Source organism: Buteo buteo, chromosome 6 (genome assembly GCF_964188355.1).
Source record: "Buteo buteo chromosome 6, bButBut1.hap1.1, whole genome shotgun sequence".
In the NCBI taxonomy this organism is placed as follows: Eukaryota; Metazoa; Chordata; class Aves; order Accipitriformes; family Accipitridae; genus Buteo; species Buteo buteo.
Window position 1 is genome coordinate 2,208,167 of NC_134176.1, and position 19,195 is coordinate 2,227,361.

Consider the following 19,195-nt stretch of genomic DNA (forward strand, 5'->3'; position numbering starts at 1 on the left):
CCCCTCTATTCTTGTGACTCGCTCTTCACCTGACAGGACCTTCCCTCTCCCTTTTTGACTTTCTTGGCTTCCCTGATATGTCATTAAACCAAGCTCCACTTTTTTCTCAAGTAACTTTTCTAGCATTTGCTGTGCTGGTTTCTCTCAACTTCTCTTTAACCAATGCTTAAAATGCCAAAGAAGTTTCTCCCGTGTCCTGCTTTCCTACCATTAAATTACCCTCTTGTGCCTGAGACATCACTTTATTTTAACTCTAGTGACAAGGTAGGTGACAAGAAGCAGGATCTGACAGAAATGTGTAACACTGTTCTGGTGATTCATACAGGGTAGAGTCTGGCAGCCCTATTGCAGGAATATTACGAAATTTAAAGCAAGCCCCAGGGAAAGAGGACTGGAGACAGAGATGGTCCCACAGAGGCACCGGGCCATGCAACGGTCTGGGTTATTGAGCACCACCAAGAAGGCGGCGGACTCTGAGCAATAATTCACTGCAAACACATGCCTGTGTGTCCGAGAGCTGTACTCACAGAACACAACCACGTCAACGTCCTCGGATTTTTAATACAATACTATCCCTTTTGGTCACTGCAACAGACAATGTGGGCCCTTTAGGGGTCCAGGAGGTAACTGGACTTGCTCTGCCAGGTAAAGGCTGCATACTTGCTGCATGGACATGGTCCTGCAGAAGAAGCTGTAGAAGCCCTCCATGACTGGCTCAGGATTGCTGAAATTAATTAACTTCATTTGTTCTTCCTCTGCTTTCAGGTCTGTATCTTCAAGCATGAAATGTATGCCCCCATTTTCTGCCAAGAAGCAACTGTAGACTCGTACCTATTCCTCCTGACTACACCCTGCTCTAGCTGTATCCCTAATTTCCAACTTACTCTGCCATACAAGACTGTGGTAACCACAAACGAGTTTTTCAAATGGACCTTTGTTTTGGCTCCACACATCTCTTATTTTTCTGCTCAGATTTCTATTCAGACTTTCCCTTCAGCAGTGGGAAAATTGCTACTGATGCTCTGAGGTACTAGAAGGATGTGCTGCTCTTGGACCAGGAATGTGTCCTCTCATTGCCAGTCTGGAAAAAGCTCATGAAAACTGGCGGGGGGGGGGGGGGGAGGGGGGGGGGAGAAGAACAGATGGGCTCAATTCTTTCTTTTCTTTCTTTGGCACGTGGAACTCAGATGGCAGATGTGCTTGCACATGCCATGCCCAGATGTACCTAAATAGTTGTTCACCACCGTTGTGCTCTCTAAATTTGGGCAACATGCAGGAGAATGCATGGCAATGAAAGGAATACTTTAATCTTTCCTTCTTTTGGATCCGATGGCCCAAGAGAAATACCTATTATATACATTGCAGTGTTTCTCTGCCACCTTCTGAGTCTTTCTTTTTGCCAAAGGTTGGCAGCAGGACTGTCCATAGACTGAATCCTTGCCCTCAAGGGCTTTCCTCTGTTCAGGAAAGGGACCAACCACTTCAAGTCCTGCCAAAATTATCTAGACTGGTCTTACAAGAACTGCAAATCAGACCAGGTCCCTTGCTATTATCTCTCATCAAGTAAATACTTTTTCTTCTAAGTGAACAAACCAGAAATTTCCATGAGGAGAAGACCACATCCTTAATAAGTCCTTGGAGGGACGGGGCCTGGATGCATACTGCAGAGCTGTGCCATCTCCTCAAGACATGCTTGAGGGCTCTGAGCGCTATCAAAGCACATGAACAGCAGCTTTTAGACTCACTCAACAAGTAAACTCTATGGCCATTTAGTTAGCGCCTCATTTTTTAAAACAGTTATTTGTCACTGTTCAGTTAAAGAGGAGCACAGCCATACAGACTGCTTGGTGGCTAGATGCTCCATCACAGCAGGCTTGGCAGATACTGCAGCTCAGCATCCTCAAAGCCAATTAAAACCCAGCACCGGGAAGCCACTCTCCATGTGCTGCGTCAACTAGAAACACAGACAAGAGCCTAGGCTTGTTAAAAAATAACGTTAAGCACAGAATGAATCCCCAAAAGGCAACAACAGGAGTGTCTGGGCTTAAACGGAAAGCAAAGTGCTCTAAATAATTCCTGTTCCTCCCTGATTCTGCCAGGAGGGAGCATCCATCACACACTACCATGCCAGCAGGACAAACTCGACTGAACAAACTTCTGCTCACCATCAGTGTGCTGTACGTGCAGTTTGTAGCTTTAAATAAAGGAGTGGGGGGAGACCTATAAAATGATCTTAATGAAAGACATATAGATAGCATACATAAAAATGCAGTGATTCTTACAGATTTTCAATTAACTTCTTAAATTCATTAGTTTTGTTCTTAAAACATTTGTTTTCGATGTTACAAAGCAACCACAGAATCCTGAAGGTCCTGATAGTGCAACAGCCCTCCTGGCATCCACGGTGAACGAGCTCGTACCTCCTGCTTGGACCTCTACAGAACGAGAACTGAATTATTTTCCTCACATACACCCACCTCAGCATGGCACAGCTCCTTTGCTCCAGCATCCCTGTTCCATCTGCCTGCACTATATCTCTGGCACTGGATTTTTCTCTTCAGTAGTTTCTGTTGCCAGCAAAACTTTTGAAAACTGCTTGCCTGAGCTGGTCAAGGCAGAGACATCTCCAGCTCTACAATCTCACTATATGTCACCCAGTGGAGATACTTTCCTGTTGTTATAACACTGTATAATGTAATTACTCCTAGCAGAACAATTTGTCTTTAAGGAAAATCCCTGGTCTTGTATGTTCTACTATCAGGCTCCTTTGCCCTTTAGAAGTTTCATTATTAAGCACAACCTTTGTGTTGCTTTCTACAGCCACCTGGCAAATACAGAAAAGCAGCTAAACCACTCTGAGTCTTATAAGAAACTCTTGGGTTTACAAAATGTCATTAAAAATATTGTCAATATTACAGACTTCAACAATTCCACAGAAAATTCAGTAAGCCTAAACCTGCTATCAACTAAATATTCTCAAAATATTCCCTGGATTCTGTCTCACGTGAAGCAGCAATGCACAGGTCAGGTAAAGAGGAAGAGACGCTTGCGCTCTGATTTTAGCATTCTTAATACAAAAGCAATTTACTGATCAGATAAAGGTAATGGTGTTAATCGAATCAGAAGCAGATACCAACACACTGACCCACTACATAGCCCACTGGCAGCGTTCTGCAGTGCATTAGAAGATGAAAACAAAGATGAAGAGCAGTCACTTTTTACAACAGCAGCATGCTGGGGTGCAGGCTGCTCGCTAGCTCGGACCCTCGCTTCGACCTGGAAACCCTCCTGCCCTGTTTCTGCGATGAACTTTGCACAGCCGTGAGCAGTGCTTTCTGCCACTCCTGAAGGATGCTCATCCCCACTTTTATTGTTAAATAAAAACCATAGCAAAACCCAGTAAAAACCACTTTGCTAAGTCAAATAAACTATCTAAATACAAACAGTTAAGAAGGCAATCTGCTGGTAGCTAGTCCCAGTAGGTGTCAAAAAAAAGAAGAAGTTTAATTATCACCCTTGTTTCAGAGGGAATTACTGCAATAATGGACGAGTGTGTCCGGATGGCTCACTAGGTTCTAAATCACCCATGTTTTAAATGGGGCTTCAGATAGACGAAAGGAAAATATTTTGATTAGCCTGACAGAGTGTTGTCAAGGAAATTAGAGTATAGTAACTCTAGATAATTATATAAATAGGTAATTAAAAGTAAATTAAAATGAAATGGAAAAAAAGAAGCTAAAAATCCTAATGCCATTAATTTCATTATATATTCTTTTACCTCAGCAAATTCTTTTTTAAATTTAATAATTCCTCTTGGGTACTGGGAATAACGGAACTGATTTGTGCCCAATGATGCAAACAGTTACATAAACATGTATTAAAAGTCACCAATTTTCATTTCAAATTAGTTAGATTCAGGCAGAGACAAACTCTGAGTGAAGGAGATCCAGCACCCTCCAGGTATCAAAGCCCTTCCCTGGATGTATCCCGGTCAACTCCACAACTACCATGGAAATTCTAGAAGCAAAAAAACCCATCCCCTCAGCATAAATAACATGCTCAAATTGTATATTTATTTTGCAGCTTACAAAGCTCATCCCAGTAGATCTGCAGGACAACAAAATACTTTCTGCACTCACATTGTCAAAAATATATGTCTTCAAGAATCTGTCTTAATCCCCTATCTCTTTCTCCCTGCACAAACTATTATTTCAGGCATTGAATAACCAAACATATACTTTCTAAATCAATCAGTTGTGGTATTACTTAAAGACAAGCAAGCTCAATGAGAGAGTGTAAAACAAGACCAAACCAATATCAGATGGATTCTCACGAGTAAGCGGCAAAACGTCTTCATCTGATTGCAGCACGTCCAGGTTGGGAGCAAGAGCTGGAGGCATGTCACCAGGAGCCGGGGTGGTGGGAGCCCTGCAATCCCAACCAGGTACGGCACGGCACGGCACGGCACAGAACGGCATGGCATGGCATGGCACGGCACAGCCTTCTCTGCCAGCGCACGCCTCAGCCAGACCAAGGCTGGCAGCCCAACTGGTAAGATAGGACTTGGAGGTGGACATGGTGGCCAAGGAGGTGTTCATAGGAAGGAGCGTTATTTTCAAACCATGTATTTTTCCTTGAGAAAGCCGAGCAATGCCAAAACCCAAGCTGTCAGTGGCACTTGTAGTGTTTGACATGAATCATAGAATCACAGAATCATTTAGGTTGGAAAAGACCTTTAAGATCATCAAGTCCAACCATCAACCCAACACCACCATGCCCACTAAACCATGTCCTGAGCATGGACAGATTCTAGACAGGATCACGAACAAGTGTTATGGCACAACAGTTTTCTGGCTTTAGAGCGTAAAATTGTGAGATTTTGTATGGCCTTTGCTGTAGGAAAGTGCAAGTGCAAACAAAGATCACTTTGCCCTGTGCAGGGGAGTAAGCAGAGGTGTTGCCATTTAACGAGAGTTTAAGCAATGCACAGATTGGTTCTCTCACTTTAGGTGACTATTAAAACTCAAGCTTTGTAGCAATAACCTTCAAAGAAGACAGATGATATTTTTCTAAAATTGTTAAAGGGAAAATTAATGGGGATGACTGTGTTAATTTAACAATTCCTCTGCAAGTGGGTTGATCCCACGCTTCTTTAACAGTGCCAATTCCCATTGAAAAGTTCAGAGTGACTCTGTGAAGACACGTTGTGATCGGCTTTAATGTGGTCGAGAACGATGTCTCCGTTCTCAAGGATCACCACATGTTTCCATAGGAATGCTACAGCTATCCCTATATTTATCTATTAACATGGAAGATCTAATAAAAGATATATAGATACATACAGAGAGATAAAAAAAGTTTAATTTCACTGCAAGTGTTTTTCATGTAATCTTTCTAGCATATCTTGAGCCACAGCCTTTGCAAACCCTATGAGGAACAGCTCTTTAATCTCTGCGTTTCATACTGCAAAAGTGCAAATTAGTTTCCAGGATCTGCAAGCGGCAGAGGACTACTTCTGCAAGATGGCAGCAAACCTTCCAGAAGGAGAAGAAACACCTCTGACTCACAAAAGACGAAAAGAGGGAGGACAAAAATAAATAAAGTAAAATAATTTTTAAAATTAATAAAATAAAATAAAATTTAATTTAACTTAAAAAATAAAATAAAATAAAGGCCCAGCAGTCCTCACAGAGGTCAGCAGATTTAAAAGGCATGTCCTGTACAAACAGATATTCTTCCTCACCTGCCTAATCCCTAAGCGATAGGCAAGGATGCGGTCCACAGCGTCGGGGTTCATCTGAGTCCACTGGAGACTGTAGGAGTACACGCGGGGTCTGTTCTGCCACAGGGGGTTGTAGGTGTCGTAGTAGAACTCGGGAGCGTAGGCTTTGCCTGTAGGAGACAGGAATAAAAAGGGGGAAAACAAAGAAACCACAGAATGATCAGGCAGCCAGTTTTGGAGCCAAGTGCTGAGACCCAGCCTGCAACCGCCCTCTTCCCCTCTGTTCTGAGTCGTTTTGTTAAATATCTTCTTCCAGAAACACGTTTTGGAATTATTTGCCTCCATCCACTTTTTTAAAGGATTCGTGGCAATGGTTTGCCTTTATTGTTAACTCACTCCTCAGTGGCACCTGTGGCCCAGGTGTGGGTGTGGGAGAGGAAAAATTAACTGAGCTCCTATCAAAGGCAAGCTGGAGCGATGTAACATGCCTCTGCACTAATTTTTCACGGCCCAGCTGACTATTAATAGAAATACCAAACCAATCTGCACTACACTGAGCAGAGAAAGACTCAGTGACAGCTGTGATACCTGGCACAAGTAACACCAAATGACATCCGTGAGCTGGAAATACAAGATGGATATTTCAAGTGACTGCTGCTTTCATCACACCTTCTCCTCTCCAACTTCCCGAGTGAAAATGCACAGAAGTCATCCTTTGTAACACCACAGATGTGCACAATATCACAGTACATTATTTAGCTGAACATACCGATTTGCACAACAGAGGGAAATGACATCTCACAGTGCATGTTGGGTACATGGGTGTTTCACCAGAAGCTTATTATAGCCTTCATCCTTTATAAATATGAAAAACCTGAGGATGATTTCCCGAACACATGAGAAAACAGTGTCTGAATTCACTAAATCTGAGTTCCTTTTAACTTAAACACACGAATACCAGTGACACCTTTACATGCAAAATACCTTTGCATCTCTAGAGTATCCCATAAAGAGTGATTTGTCTATAATAGCAAAAATGACACAGAGTGCCCAAAGTGCTTGCCTAACCATGGGCATGTAGTGGCATCTGAGATGCAGTAGGGTAGCTGAGCCATCTAGACTGGGTGGGAAATATGACACAAGAGCTATAAGAGACCCAGGACCTGCTAGAGCCATAGCTGGAGCTGTGTACACCCTCCTAGAGCAGCTCATGTACCACCAGGCACCGCTGTGCAGGCAAATAAACTGAGTCCATAAAGGCTACAAGCAGATGTGGTAGGGACAGTGGTGTCCACAAAAACCTTTGAGGGAACTTCACTGGAACATGCAGTTTCAACATACCCCTCAAAAATCTCAGTGGATTTGTCCTAAAGGAAAGTCAAACGACGTTAGAGCACACACCAGTACGTGTCAGAGACATAAATCAGTTTTCTATTTTTAACTCATTTTGCATTGATCTTTTTTTAGCATGTCATACCAACAACGCAGCATTGCTTCCGTTTCTTAAAGCAAAAAGGGTTGGATTGACTTGAAACAAGTTTTAACAGCTGGATTTGTAGGAAGTGTTGTTAACCACCAGCTTTTGCCCTAACTGATACAACAGGAATAAAAACCCAAGTCAAAGACTGACCAAAAAAATTAAAAATAAAAAAATAAATAAAATAAAAAAATATGAGAGTGGCTCTGTGGAGAAGGACTTGGGGGGTACTGGTGGATGAAAAGCTGGACATGAACCAACAATGTGCGTTTGCAGTCCAGAAAGCCAACCGTATCCTGGGCTGCATCCAGAGCAGCGTGACCAGCAGGTCAAGGGAGGGGATTCTGCCCCTCTGCTCCGCTCTGGTGAGACCCCCCTGCAGTACTGCCTCCAGCTCTGGGGTCCCCAACATAAGGAGGACATGGACCTCTTGGAGTGGGTCCAGGGGAGGACCACAAAGATGATCAGAGGGCTGGAGCACCTCTGCTAGGAAGACAGGCTGAGAGAGTTGGGGTTGTTCAGCCTGGAGAAGAGAAGGCTCCAGGCAGATCTTATAGCAGCCTGCCAGTACCTAAAGGGGGGCTACAGGAAAGATGGGGAGGGACTTTTTAGCAGAGCCTGTTGCGATAGGACAAGGGGTAATGGTTTTAAACTAAAAAAGGGTAGATTAGGACTAGATGTAAGGAAGAAAAGTTTTACAATGAGGGTGCTGAGGCCCTGGCACAGGTTGCCCAGAGAGGTGGTCGATGCCCCATCCCTGGAAACATCCAAGGTCAGGCTGGACGAGGCTCTGAGCAACCTGGTCTAGTGGAAGGTGTCCCTGCCCATGGCGGGGGGATTGGACTAGATGGCCTTTGAAGGTCCATTCCAACACAAACCATTCCATAATACTGTGATTCTTTGTGAAACATCCTTGCCCTGCCCAGCTCTGTCTCCTTTCTCTAGAGTTTCTATGCTTCGAGCTTAACGATATTAGAAACAGTATGGGGGCAAACACAAACCAGGGTCTGCTGGGTTAAACGCTACATTTTGTCACTTGAATTATGCAAAAAGGAGACGAAAAATGGGAAACCAAAACATTTGCAGATGTTATCCTCCTGTGAAGGTCTAAAAGAGACTTGTCATTAGAGAAAAACAGAAGCAGAATGAGGTCTTTCCACCTCCCAAAGCACACCTTTGTCCTTCTTCTATTTCTGCAGGGATTTTGTCAGTGGGAGTAATTATGAAATGCAATGAAAAACACAGGACAACCTCATGGGAAGACGTGGTCTGCCTGCTCATGTCGACCTGTGAGAGCGGTATGCAGTCATTACTCACCTCCTTTAATTCAGATATTAGGAGCTTGTGCCAAAATGCACACTGTATTTAGGTATTTTTTCCTCAAAACTATTCTTGCCTACAGATGTAAATAGAGATGGATGGGGAGACATTTTGACCTGGAAGGCTGAGAATTTCCATCATCAGAAAGGTAGCGAGAAGAGAGAAAAGTGCATTAAAAAAAAATAAAAATTAAAAGGGACAAAGGAAAAATCATGTGAATATATACCAATCTTGTAGTTATTGATCAAGCTTTTATCTTTGGGTGTGTCATCCCCTCCAGCCACGCTTTTCTTTTCAAAGGATGAAAAGCCCTTTTAGGCAAGATATTTTTGCCAATTGCCCAACAAAGGTGCACATTCAATTAGACTGGAGTAGAGCAGATACACTAGTGCTGAAGTAGCAAATAACAATACTCTGAGAAGAAGCAGCAAAGCAAAACTGCTGTTTAAAAAAAAAAAGAAATGCAAGATAAATGAAAAGAGGATCAGTGGTCGATAAGATTAGTTTTCTCTATTTACGTGCAGTGGAAATAATAGAGAAAAGCTCATGCTGAATGCAAATTGTAATCTTCCCCCTTCTACTGCAGGTGGACATAATGGCATCTCTGGGGGTCTACAGAAAGGGTCCATAATCAGGTGCTTGTCACAATATGGGCACTTGAACAACACAGTCACCTTTTGAGAAATAATGAGGATCCATGAAGAGCTGAATTATTCTAAATCCCTCTGAACAGAAGAGATTTCTGGTGTGAAGGGAGATGCTGAAAATTTAACAACACAACATTAAGACCTTAACTTGCTAACTTCAGAAATACAAGAAAGCTGGGCAATGGTTTAGAGTACACAAAAAGCAGACGTTGCCTTTGGAGGCGCGGGAGCTATGAGACATGAGTACAGGAAACATTTCCCTGGCTCCCATCATTTGCCCCTTTTAAGCACAGGCAGCAAAAATGGCCTTCCTCTGACTCCCTTCAGCTTTTGCAGCCTTCAAGGATTTATTAAAACATTTCAGGACGGGCAGGCAGAGCTCAGCCTGCCCCCGCGACCAAACCTTGGGAGGCTTCACCTAACTGGAGGTAGCGGTGACCAACTGGCCGCTCCTCGGTTGTCCATCAAAGGGGATTTTGGTGCGCTGGGAGGGACCCCAGGTCTGCGCCTATTCAGCTGTATAAGGGAAAATGGTGAAACTCTTCTTGGCTGCAGCCATCGGTCGAGGGGCGAAGGCCGGGTGAAGGCAGGGCAGCTTCTGCAGGCAGCTTCTATGGATCCAGGAGCACTGAATCCCTGGAAGGGGCAACCTCCCACCAACGTGCCGCGCCAGCAGGTCCCAAGGGAGGAGAGTTTAATGCCATGATATTTTTTGTGTCTGTTAAGGCAATCCGAACTTGGGTTTAGAGCTCCATTAACATGTACTAGTTTTAATTAATCCCTCCCTCTGTGCTCGCGCTGCTGGAGTCCGAGTAACTGTGATGCTTGGGGCTCTGCCAAGGAGAGGATACATGACACAGTTTGATGTGGAGTGTATTGTTTGTTTTCCTTTCTATCACTAACAAAACATTTATTTTTTTCACCTTCTGAATATGTAGCATGTGCAGAATAAAGAAGGTTGGGATTGTGCACATGGGAAGGGTGTGAGCAGCATAAGGAGAGGTAATACTGAGCACAGTTTTGCTCAGCTGGGCTGGCCCCTGCACAAGACAAAAATGCATAACCAGACAGAGCAAATATTTGTGTTTGAAGACTACACTGCTAAAATGAAGTGTGAATTCCTCCCCGGCATGCTTGCAGAGGCCACCCAGCATGACCAGCACAATTACACATCCTGCTGCATTTGTCGCTGTTGTTCCATCAACCTGAATGCATCTACATATGAAGCCTACAATTAGCAATTATGGCTAACTGCACTCCTGGGCACACAGGAGTCGTTCAGGATTTTAGCTATCTCCCTCCTCAGGTTAGCACAGGGGGAAGAAAAAAAACCCAGCACCCAATTCTCCGCTCCCATTCATCTGGATTCACAAGCACGTCCCTGCCCTCCTGAAGCTCCTGAATTGTAGAAACACTGCAGAAGTCCGTGATTATTGGCAGTGAGCAGCAATTTTTCCCTCTTGCACCTTTAATTTCAAGGGGCCAAAAAGCTTTTTTTATTGGGCATTATTGGTGCGTTTTCTGCATCTCTACTTAATGCCCAGCAGCCAGAGGAACATCCAACCCACAGACCCTCTTCCAGGGTAGCAGCCATGGGCTTTATGAGTCCCCCTCTCTGTCCTCTATCACTGTAGTTAAAATTGGCTACATATTAATTTCTATGAAAGTCTGAAATAGGACTTCAGGGAGATGTGATACCATATCCCAAGAAATATTGATCTGAGGACATGACTGTGATTAATTAGTGTGGCACAAAGGAACGTATGTCCTGAGGTCCTTTCTGAGTAGCAGTTCCCAAACACTAATGTGTCTTCTGAGTGGGACAAAATTATACCCACTTCTAAGATGTATTGAGCACGAGAACTTAGTTGAAGAGTACTTCAAATAGTGGATAGCCAGCTAGGGACAACTTAAACAGGTATATTCATAGGAAAAAAATGCTTACTGCCTGCAGACAGTAGTAGTTATCTGAGCCAGCTTCAAATGAGACAGCGTCTGTCCCGAAAGCGGTGTGGCTGCTCCACTGATGTGCACAGGCAGGAGAAACCACCGTAGTGGCTGGCAAATCTGTTCTGAACTCAGGCAGAGTGTGGAGGCTGCTGCGGTCCAGTGGAGCATTTCCCTGCGCTCACCATCGGGTCTCAGCATCTCAGGAATAAGCACCGCCGCGGACAGGCCAGCACCGCTCTGCTAGTTGGCACCACGCACCTGCGGACAAGCGGTGGGCAGGGCATCGTACAGCTTCTTATACGAGGAAGAAAACTATTCATTGTCTAGCAAAGTGGAGAACGCCCACAGAAAAATATATTTAACAATGACGAATTTGGAAAACACATCCCTAAAAGGGTTTTACCTGAAGTTTGTGTTCTGTTTTGCTGGCAACAGGTTGCATTTCTCCTAGGTGCACTCTCTTGGGTAATAGTGGTACCAGCAGTGCTTGCCACTGTACAAGCAGAAACTCCCCTCAAACACGTGCGCCATGGGGATGGGCTGCATTGCTCAGCCTAAACCCCACTGAAATGCACCCAGGCCTGGCCAGGAGGGAAATAGTCCCTGGGTGAAGGTTTCATGGAAAAAAGTGGGATTTGGGAGAAAAGGAATGCAGCGCACTCTGCAGAAGGAGCAAGTTGTTTCCCTGGGGGGGGCAGTGGGAATGCCCTTCTCCTGCCACGCAAACCTCCTCCGGAGCAAAGCCAGCCCAGGGACGGGACTCTCTGAAAAGGCTCAGTCGGCTGGGGACACTTCCCCAGGATGAGAAGCTCTGCCGCAGGCTACGGCATCGCAAGCGCCCTCATAAATGAGGTAGTCAAGGTGTGCTGCCTCTTTCTTCCTTTCTAGCATGAAGACTCCCCATGACAAATGGGAGTATCCCTGAGTTTGAGCAGAACAGGGCACAAAGCAGTTTGCAAAACTGCCGCAACAGCTCTGGCACAGCCATCACCTCTGAGCCCTGATCACTTCTGCTCTTGATTTACAGAAATACTTGCCAGCGCGGCATGGGTTACAGCAGGATTTCCTCAGGTACTCGCTAATGCACAAGAAGGTACAGCTTATTTGAATATAACTGATATGATGCATTTATCCATGTTTCTAAACAATAATTAGTTTTTCATTTAATGTGCAACAGCTGACCAAACCATAAGCAGACATGCATGTTTTTCTGATGTATGGATGAGGTGACAGCAACTCACCAGCATTAAAGGGCAAACTACAGCAGACAGTGTTAAAACATCATTATTTTCTGATGGATAAGAGTCATCAAGTTATGAGCCTAGTTTCGGTAATTACTTATTTCATAACGAATCTGGGTCTGGATCAGAAAGAGGAACAAGCATCATCTGTCACCGGTCCCAGTGCTGCAGAACAAATGCAGTGCTCTTCCCCAGCAACAGCCCCTCTCACTCAGAGCCCTTTTGTAGTCATTAGCATCTGCTGTGCAGCATTTGAATTCCTCCAGGCAGTATATCCAAAATATTATCTACAAACTCTCTACGACTGTAAGGTCAAAAATGGTATGAAACACAATATGGAACTGATTCACAGAAAACAAGCAAACAAACAGAAAAACCACTTCAACTGCTTACCGTTAAATTCGTGTTACATGCCATCGCACCACTGGGATCTCAGCAAATGCTGAAGTACTGTCCTGAACAGAAGTGGATTGATGTACTTACTCAAATGGGTCCTGAACTGGTACCTATTAGAGAAACTCCTTGACCAAGCACAGGAGATCTTCCTGTGGTTCTTTTCAGATCACTCACTCATTTATCCCTCAGAAACTCAGGAAAACAAAGTAATCTTCTAAAGGAACTGTTTCATTTCAGTTGCCAGTACCTGGTTTCCAAAGTAACGTAAGAAATCAAAACCATGCACTGCAAATTTAAATTGTAATGAGTGCAAACACAACCCACTGATTTCAAGCAATGGCAATAAACTGAACAACGACATTCTCTCCCTAATTATAGCAGCTGACTACATACCCCAGATGGAGTTGCAGAATACCGGGTTAGTGTTTATGTTGGCTTGTCATGCAGAAACAAACAGTAGTAACTGTGCAGGCACAGCACCAGTAACAGTGACAGCTTTAGTAGACATGCAGACAGAGCACTAAAGGAATCATTTCCTTGCGTTGTCTGTTTATGTTCCCCTTATCTTCATATCTATTTCTGCTAATTTGCTTGGCGTTAGATGGTTTACGAATGCAGCATCTTTGCCATCTCTGTTCCATATTGGTAGCACATATGCACTTTAGCTTATCATGACAAGGAGTTCAGTATAAGCGATGATCAGGGCGTCTTGCACTTTATAACAGGAGCCATAAACGTTTAGGGAAAAATAAAATAAAATCAGAGATTTACAAATGCTTCCCCTTTTGGCAAATTCAGCTCCAGACCTTTCTATCTTTAAAATGCATGAAGACTATAAATCCTAAGCAAAACAAAATATTTAACTGTATAAAATACTGGGAGACACAGAGTTTATGAAAAATGCTGCCCATTACTGTGCTCTGCTTTATTACAGGGTATATATTTTATGAAGGATTTTCAATAAGAAAGAGAAGATACTTTGTTCTTTATTTGCATATGTGAAAGGAAGCATATGTCTTCTCCTAGATCTGCTCCTCCTCCCAACACAGTCCCAGTCCTGCAGCCGAAGCATCCCCATCATGTCCAGCCTCCCTGTAATCCCACACCTTCCAGCTCTTCGCATCCCAGTTTTGGACTTTCCACCATCACTGGCCCTACTGCCTGTGCCCATCCATCCCAATCCAGGCTGGAAGGTGGCTGACACAGAAGCAGTTCAGGATGAACAGCACAAAGAAATGCGTTTCAACATTTGCAAAAGTCTCTCCCTATGATTTTTTGGCCAAAACTGCTCTTAGAGGTGAACATCAGTTTCATGCAGCCTCAGTCCTTTTGGAAACTCCACCTGGTCAGGTGCCAGAACCACCTGCCCGCCCTTGTTCTCCCCAACTTTCATAACAGCTTTAGTAAAACAAGCTTCCTCCTTATTGAGAGCTCATTGTGCTTTGCAGGTCAGTCCCCACTGTGGCTGTCTGTGGGTTCTCTGCTCCGTTACACCATTTAGAGGCTCTACCTACAGTCCTCTTCAATATTCCTTATTTCATATGCTACCAGCTTCACACCAGAAGTTAACAGTGCTTTTTCTTCCATAGCAGTCTAGCTCTGACCAAACTAAAAGCTTGGCTTATTCCTTTCTCCAGCTACGCAGCTACAGATCCCCTCTTGCCCTGCTTGCAACCGCCATCACCCTCACATCACTTACTTTTGGATGGTATTTTTCATTTGGAATTTTCTGTAGAGCCTCAAATCTTTCCATTCGCACTATTACATTGCAGGTTCCATCTGCACAGCATCACTAAGATATTGCCTGGCTGAAACTTGAAGATTGACAGCAAAGAGTGCAGACATGGCCTTCCCTTAGTCCTAAAGAGTGACTTCCAAGGACTGGTGTTGTCTGGAGTCACATACAGAGCCTGAGAGTCGCAGTTCTACAGTCTGTACCTGTAGCCCCACCTGTGAGACCTATGTAAATTCTGACATAGTCATTTATCCTTGTATGAGAAAATCAACACTGATACCTGCTGGTCAGACAAGGACGAGGCAGAGCAGGCTGCAAAGCAAAGCCCGAACCAGAGCCCAGAGCACCAGACCATAAGCTGGGGCTCCTGCCCCACCAAAAGTAGTTTTCCCACAGGAAGATCTTTGGGCTTGGGTTTCCAGGAAAGGACAGTCTAAGCCATAAAACAACAGTTCAGCTGAGCAGCTGAAGAGGCATTTAAACACAGAGTAGTACTAAAGCTAATCAAGTGCAAGCATTAAGAGTAAATAATCCCCACAAAGTAGGTGGATGACGCTGCTCTTCTAGGGAATTCTTTACTGCAGGAACAGATGACCTGCTGCTCCCAACACCATGAACTAGGGGATGACACTCTCCCACACTTTCCAGTAAAAGTCTCTTCCCAAGGGATGTAAAGATTTGCTAATATATTGCAACTTGCAGGGAAGGAATGATTTGGGAATCAGACTGAACTTTCAAATGCCTAATAGGAGCACAAATTTAAATGTATATGTACTCTGCCCATCCCAAATGATTTAAGAGGTTCCCATTCCAGGTACAGAAGGGTCTGCTTCAGTAAACCAACATCCCAGTTAACACTTAAACTAATATAAATTTATGCCATGGAGTATGCTACATATTTCACCCAGTTCTCCTGCACCCATCCCTAGCCTCCCACCTGCAGCTGCAAGACGGCAGCGTTGCGATCAATGCCTCGCCAGCGATAACCAAACGTGACATCTGCTGGCTGAGCCATGGAAGAGCTCGCACTGCTCTTGTCTGCAATTCCTCCTCCTTCCAACACGGGAGTCACAGTAAAAAACATTGTTCCTTTTCACATCGAGACCAGATCTCACCAAGAACTAAACACAACGTGTTGCAGAGTTTCATTTCAATTCGTTTGAGCCTAACATGTCCATGTTTGTTGACAAAAAGCTTCAACACAATTTGAAATTAGGTTTATAACATGGTACAATGTATTTGGATTTCCTTTCAAACAGGTCATGATAAGACGTGACCTGCACGATGACATTTTGAGGGATAAATAAATCCAGTTTAGAACAGCCTCTGAAGCTGGCTGATTCACACACACAGCCCCCTTTTTTTGGCGAGCTTTCTGCAAGCTCACGTGCAGTTATATCCCTACTTGCCATAATTTCATGAAATAATTTCTATAGAATACACATGTGCATGCATGCACACACATATAACCTACATATATGCCTGCATGCATGCATGCTTGCAGACACGTGTCTGTGCCTGACTAGAAAGCGGTTTCTAAAGCAAGGTGGAATACAGCTCAACAGAAAACAAAGTGAAGCTGCTGCTGGAGGTGGAGGCGGTAATTTACCTGTTGCCGAGTGAACTCTACAGAAATCCCCCGGGAACTGCAGGCGTGGAAGGGGGAAGCAGTGTCACTTGCCAGTAAGCGCTAAAGACCTGATAAATGAAGGATGGGTAGGGAAATGAAAGCGGTGTCATACAGAGAACAGGATGCTGTCGTGAAATCACAAATAATAACATGTCACCACATGCACATAAATAAAACCGTGGTCTCTGACAAGGGGGTGAGGGGGGGACTGACAGTGCCTGGCAAAACACGTATCTTGGGATCAGAGCACAACGCTGAGTTCACGGAAGAAACATTTGCAGCCAGGAGACGATGTGGCTCTGTGCAGCCCTTCGGGAGCAACGCAAGGAACAGGCAGCAGCCACTGGACCGGCTCCATCCCTCGGCCACGCTGTTTCCCCAGGCCACGGGTGAGCCTGGGGCCGGAGCTCCCCGCCGTTCCCGAGCATCCCTCCCCGCCGTTCCCGAGCATCCCTCCCTACTGCTGGGTACCGCAGGTCTTCCTCCGCACCTGCCCCGCGGCCATGCCCGCCTGCAGCTCCGTCCATCAGTCCTGATCCTCAGCCAGGCTCCTCTGATGCCTCCTAAGCTTATCAGGGCTTCCTAGGCAGCTGTAAGCTCTCCCCTCTTGGCATTCAGAGTCATGCAGCTGCCTCATCCCCATCCCTTCCCTACTGCGGGCTCCCCAGTTCCTGGTAAATACGACAGCTCCACTCCAGAACCATCACACAATACCCACACATCACACAAGCAATAATTTTCGAGGAAGAAATTAAACAAAATGCTTGCCAGCAACTGAACTGCCCCTGCTTCACACCAGCAGTACTGAAATGCAGATTTTTGCTCCTCCTCGGGCACTCCTTGTGTCAGCTCTGCAGTGGCAATACCCAAGAGCTCCCTGCTAAATGGTCTTTATTGCAGTTTCTTCAGGCTCTGTGGGATTGAAACACTGCTGAAATTATTTGCAGCAACCACAGTGGGCAGGTTTCTTCATGGGGAGGGCCTGGTTCAGCTCTAATATTAACTGGGGCACATTCTTCACTCCCATGTACCAGGCTCCCTGAAAACACACCTTCAGGGCTGCCAGCAACAGAGCAGCCAGCCCGCGGAAGGGATGCCTTTTGCTCTTTTTGTTTTTTTCAGTTCTGTTTAGCCAACATAAAGTAACTATCACCAGCCCAGAGCATCGCACACTAAAGCACTTGCATCATCCAGGGAGACAGCTCCATGTTCTCAAACTCTTGGGGTCACCAGTTTGGCCCCCAGACACAGACCTGTACCTTACAGCTCAGCTACCAAGAGCTCTCGACTTTAAAAGCTGCACCATTCATCTTTATTAATCTAGTTGCACAAAGCATCCTGTGGTCAACAAGAAGGGATGCGTTTACTCTTAATTGTCAGTCTCCGGAGGCTACTTTGGAAGAGCCTGGGGCATGGTGGCGAAGCAGAGAGGCAGCGGCGATGCTGTGCTTGAGGACGCCTGGCTGCAGCTCACCTCCTTCTCCCGGGACCACACTCTAGTATCCCAAAACACTGCAAACCATGGAGGCCGAAAGGACATCAGATGTTTAGACACATTCCTGGAGGCCACATCCACCAGTGCCTGAGAAACAGTGGTTTCCCGTCCCTCTGCGACGGCAGCTCGGCAGCCACGTACGGTCCCGCTTGCCAGCAGATCGGGAAGCAGGAGATGGCAATGTCCCTGCTCTAGGGTCCAGGCTCACGCTGAGCACGTGGGACTGGTAGCTGCTGAAAACGTGTGCCCACGACCTGCCTTAGTGCTGTGATTTCCCTCGTATCGGCATCATTGCACTGCAAAGGGAGAACCAGGCCAGGCTCGTCGGGTCCTTCCGCAGCTTTCAAGCAGCAACGCACAGAAACGCAACCAAACCCAAACAGGACGTGCAAGTAGTAGTTTCTCAAGCGGTGCAATCCACTGCTGCACTCACAATCCTTTCCTTTTTTGGGTGAACTAACTTTATTTTCCTTCTTCGCCTTGGGCAGACTTGCATTAAAAACTAATAAGTCCGAAGCACAGTGTGAACCTCAGATAACCCCTCCCTCCACCCCTCAAATTAGGTACTTCGGTCTCAGGACGGAATTAATTAACTTCATTTTTCTTTTCGCACTAGACGACAGGAAAAGCATGGTTGAGATGCAGTAATAACACCTCGTCACCTTTGCTAAAAGGTCACCTTTGCTAAAAGGTCACCTTTGGCATTGCTTGCTCCACTAATAACCTGCGAGAAGTAAATATCCCAAATTTCAAAACTCTGCCGAGTTTGGAAATTAATTGTCAAGAAATCAGTCTCTGGCTCAGAGTCCACTGCCTTTACTGGGCTTTGGACCAGGAGATGGGTGAAAAAAACCTGTTAACACAGTAAGAACTGTCTTTCATATTTGCTCGCCCGCAGTTTCAACTGCCCTGGTCAAGCATGGGGTAGGGCAGCAGTCTGCTTCCGAGGGGGCTGGCAAAGCTCCTCTTAATTCAGATTCTCCACCAGCAGGAGCGAATTCAGCGGGAAACAAAACAACATCAATACTCTGCATGCTTTGGAAATGGTCTTTCCTGTTGTACATTTTTAGGAGATGCTCTGGGCTCAGTAGCACTGTTGTAATCTCCACGGGCTCCAAGGTCTTTAATTAAAACCAAATACCTACTGTGCCTAGCAGATGAATGAAAAGTAATTTTTTTAAATGGTAGTGATACTTCAGTAGAAATTTTAAAGACCACAGAAGTGAGAACATAAGTGACATATGGTCTTTGACTATTTTTTCCACTTCCTAGAGTTCCCAGTCATCCATGACTGTCCCTAGATTGGCAAACTTGAGAAATATTTAAACAAGTGGGGAGATAAGTTACTTATTCTGACATTTTTGCATGTGTTTCTGAATTGAGGTAAGCATTGACTACTTACCATTTGACTAAGGTAGAGCCTAACTTCTTATTCCTAAGGTCTGAGAACACAGCAGAGCTCTTGCTGCAGCTGGGAAAGCTGTGGTTGGACTATGGAGGGCTGCTGCTCCCAAACTGGGGGAAGACACAGACGTGGAGGACAGATGTGTCCTGCTCATGAGGAGCAAACAGTGCTGCAAGA

At 45.1% G+C, this 19,195-nt stretch overlaps 1 protein-coding gene across 1 annotated transcript in view; it reads right to left on the reverse strand.

Annotated features, from left to right (window-relative positions):
• The window catches only part of MDGA2 (MAM domain containing glycosylphosphatidylinositol anchor 2), a 382,446-nt gene that overhangs the window by 47,102 nt on the left and 316,149 nt on the right, over positions 1 to 19,195 (reverse strand). Inside the window, exon 10 of the mRNA XM_075029427.1 lies at positions 5,744 to 5,892. Coding sequence (XP_074885528.1) covers positions 5,744 to 5,892 — 149 coding nt within the window. The remainder of the gene's footprint in view (positions 1 to 5,743; positions 5,893 to 19,195) is intronic.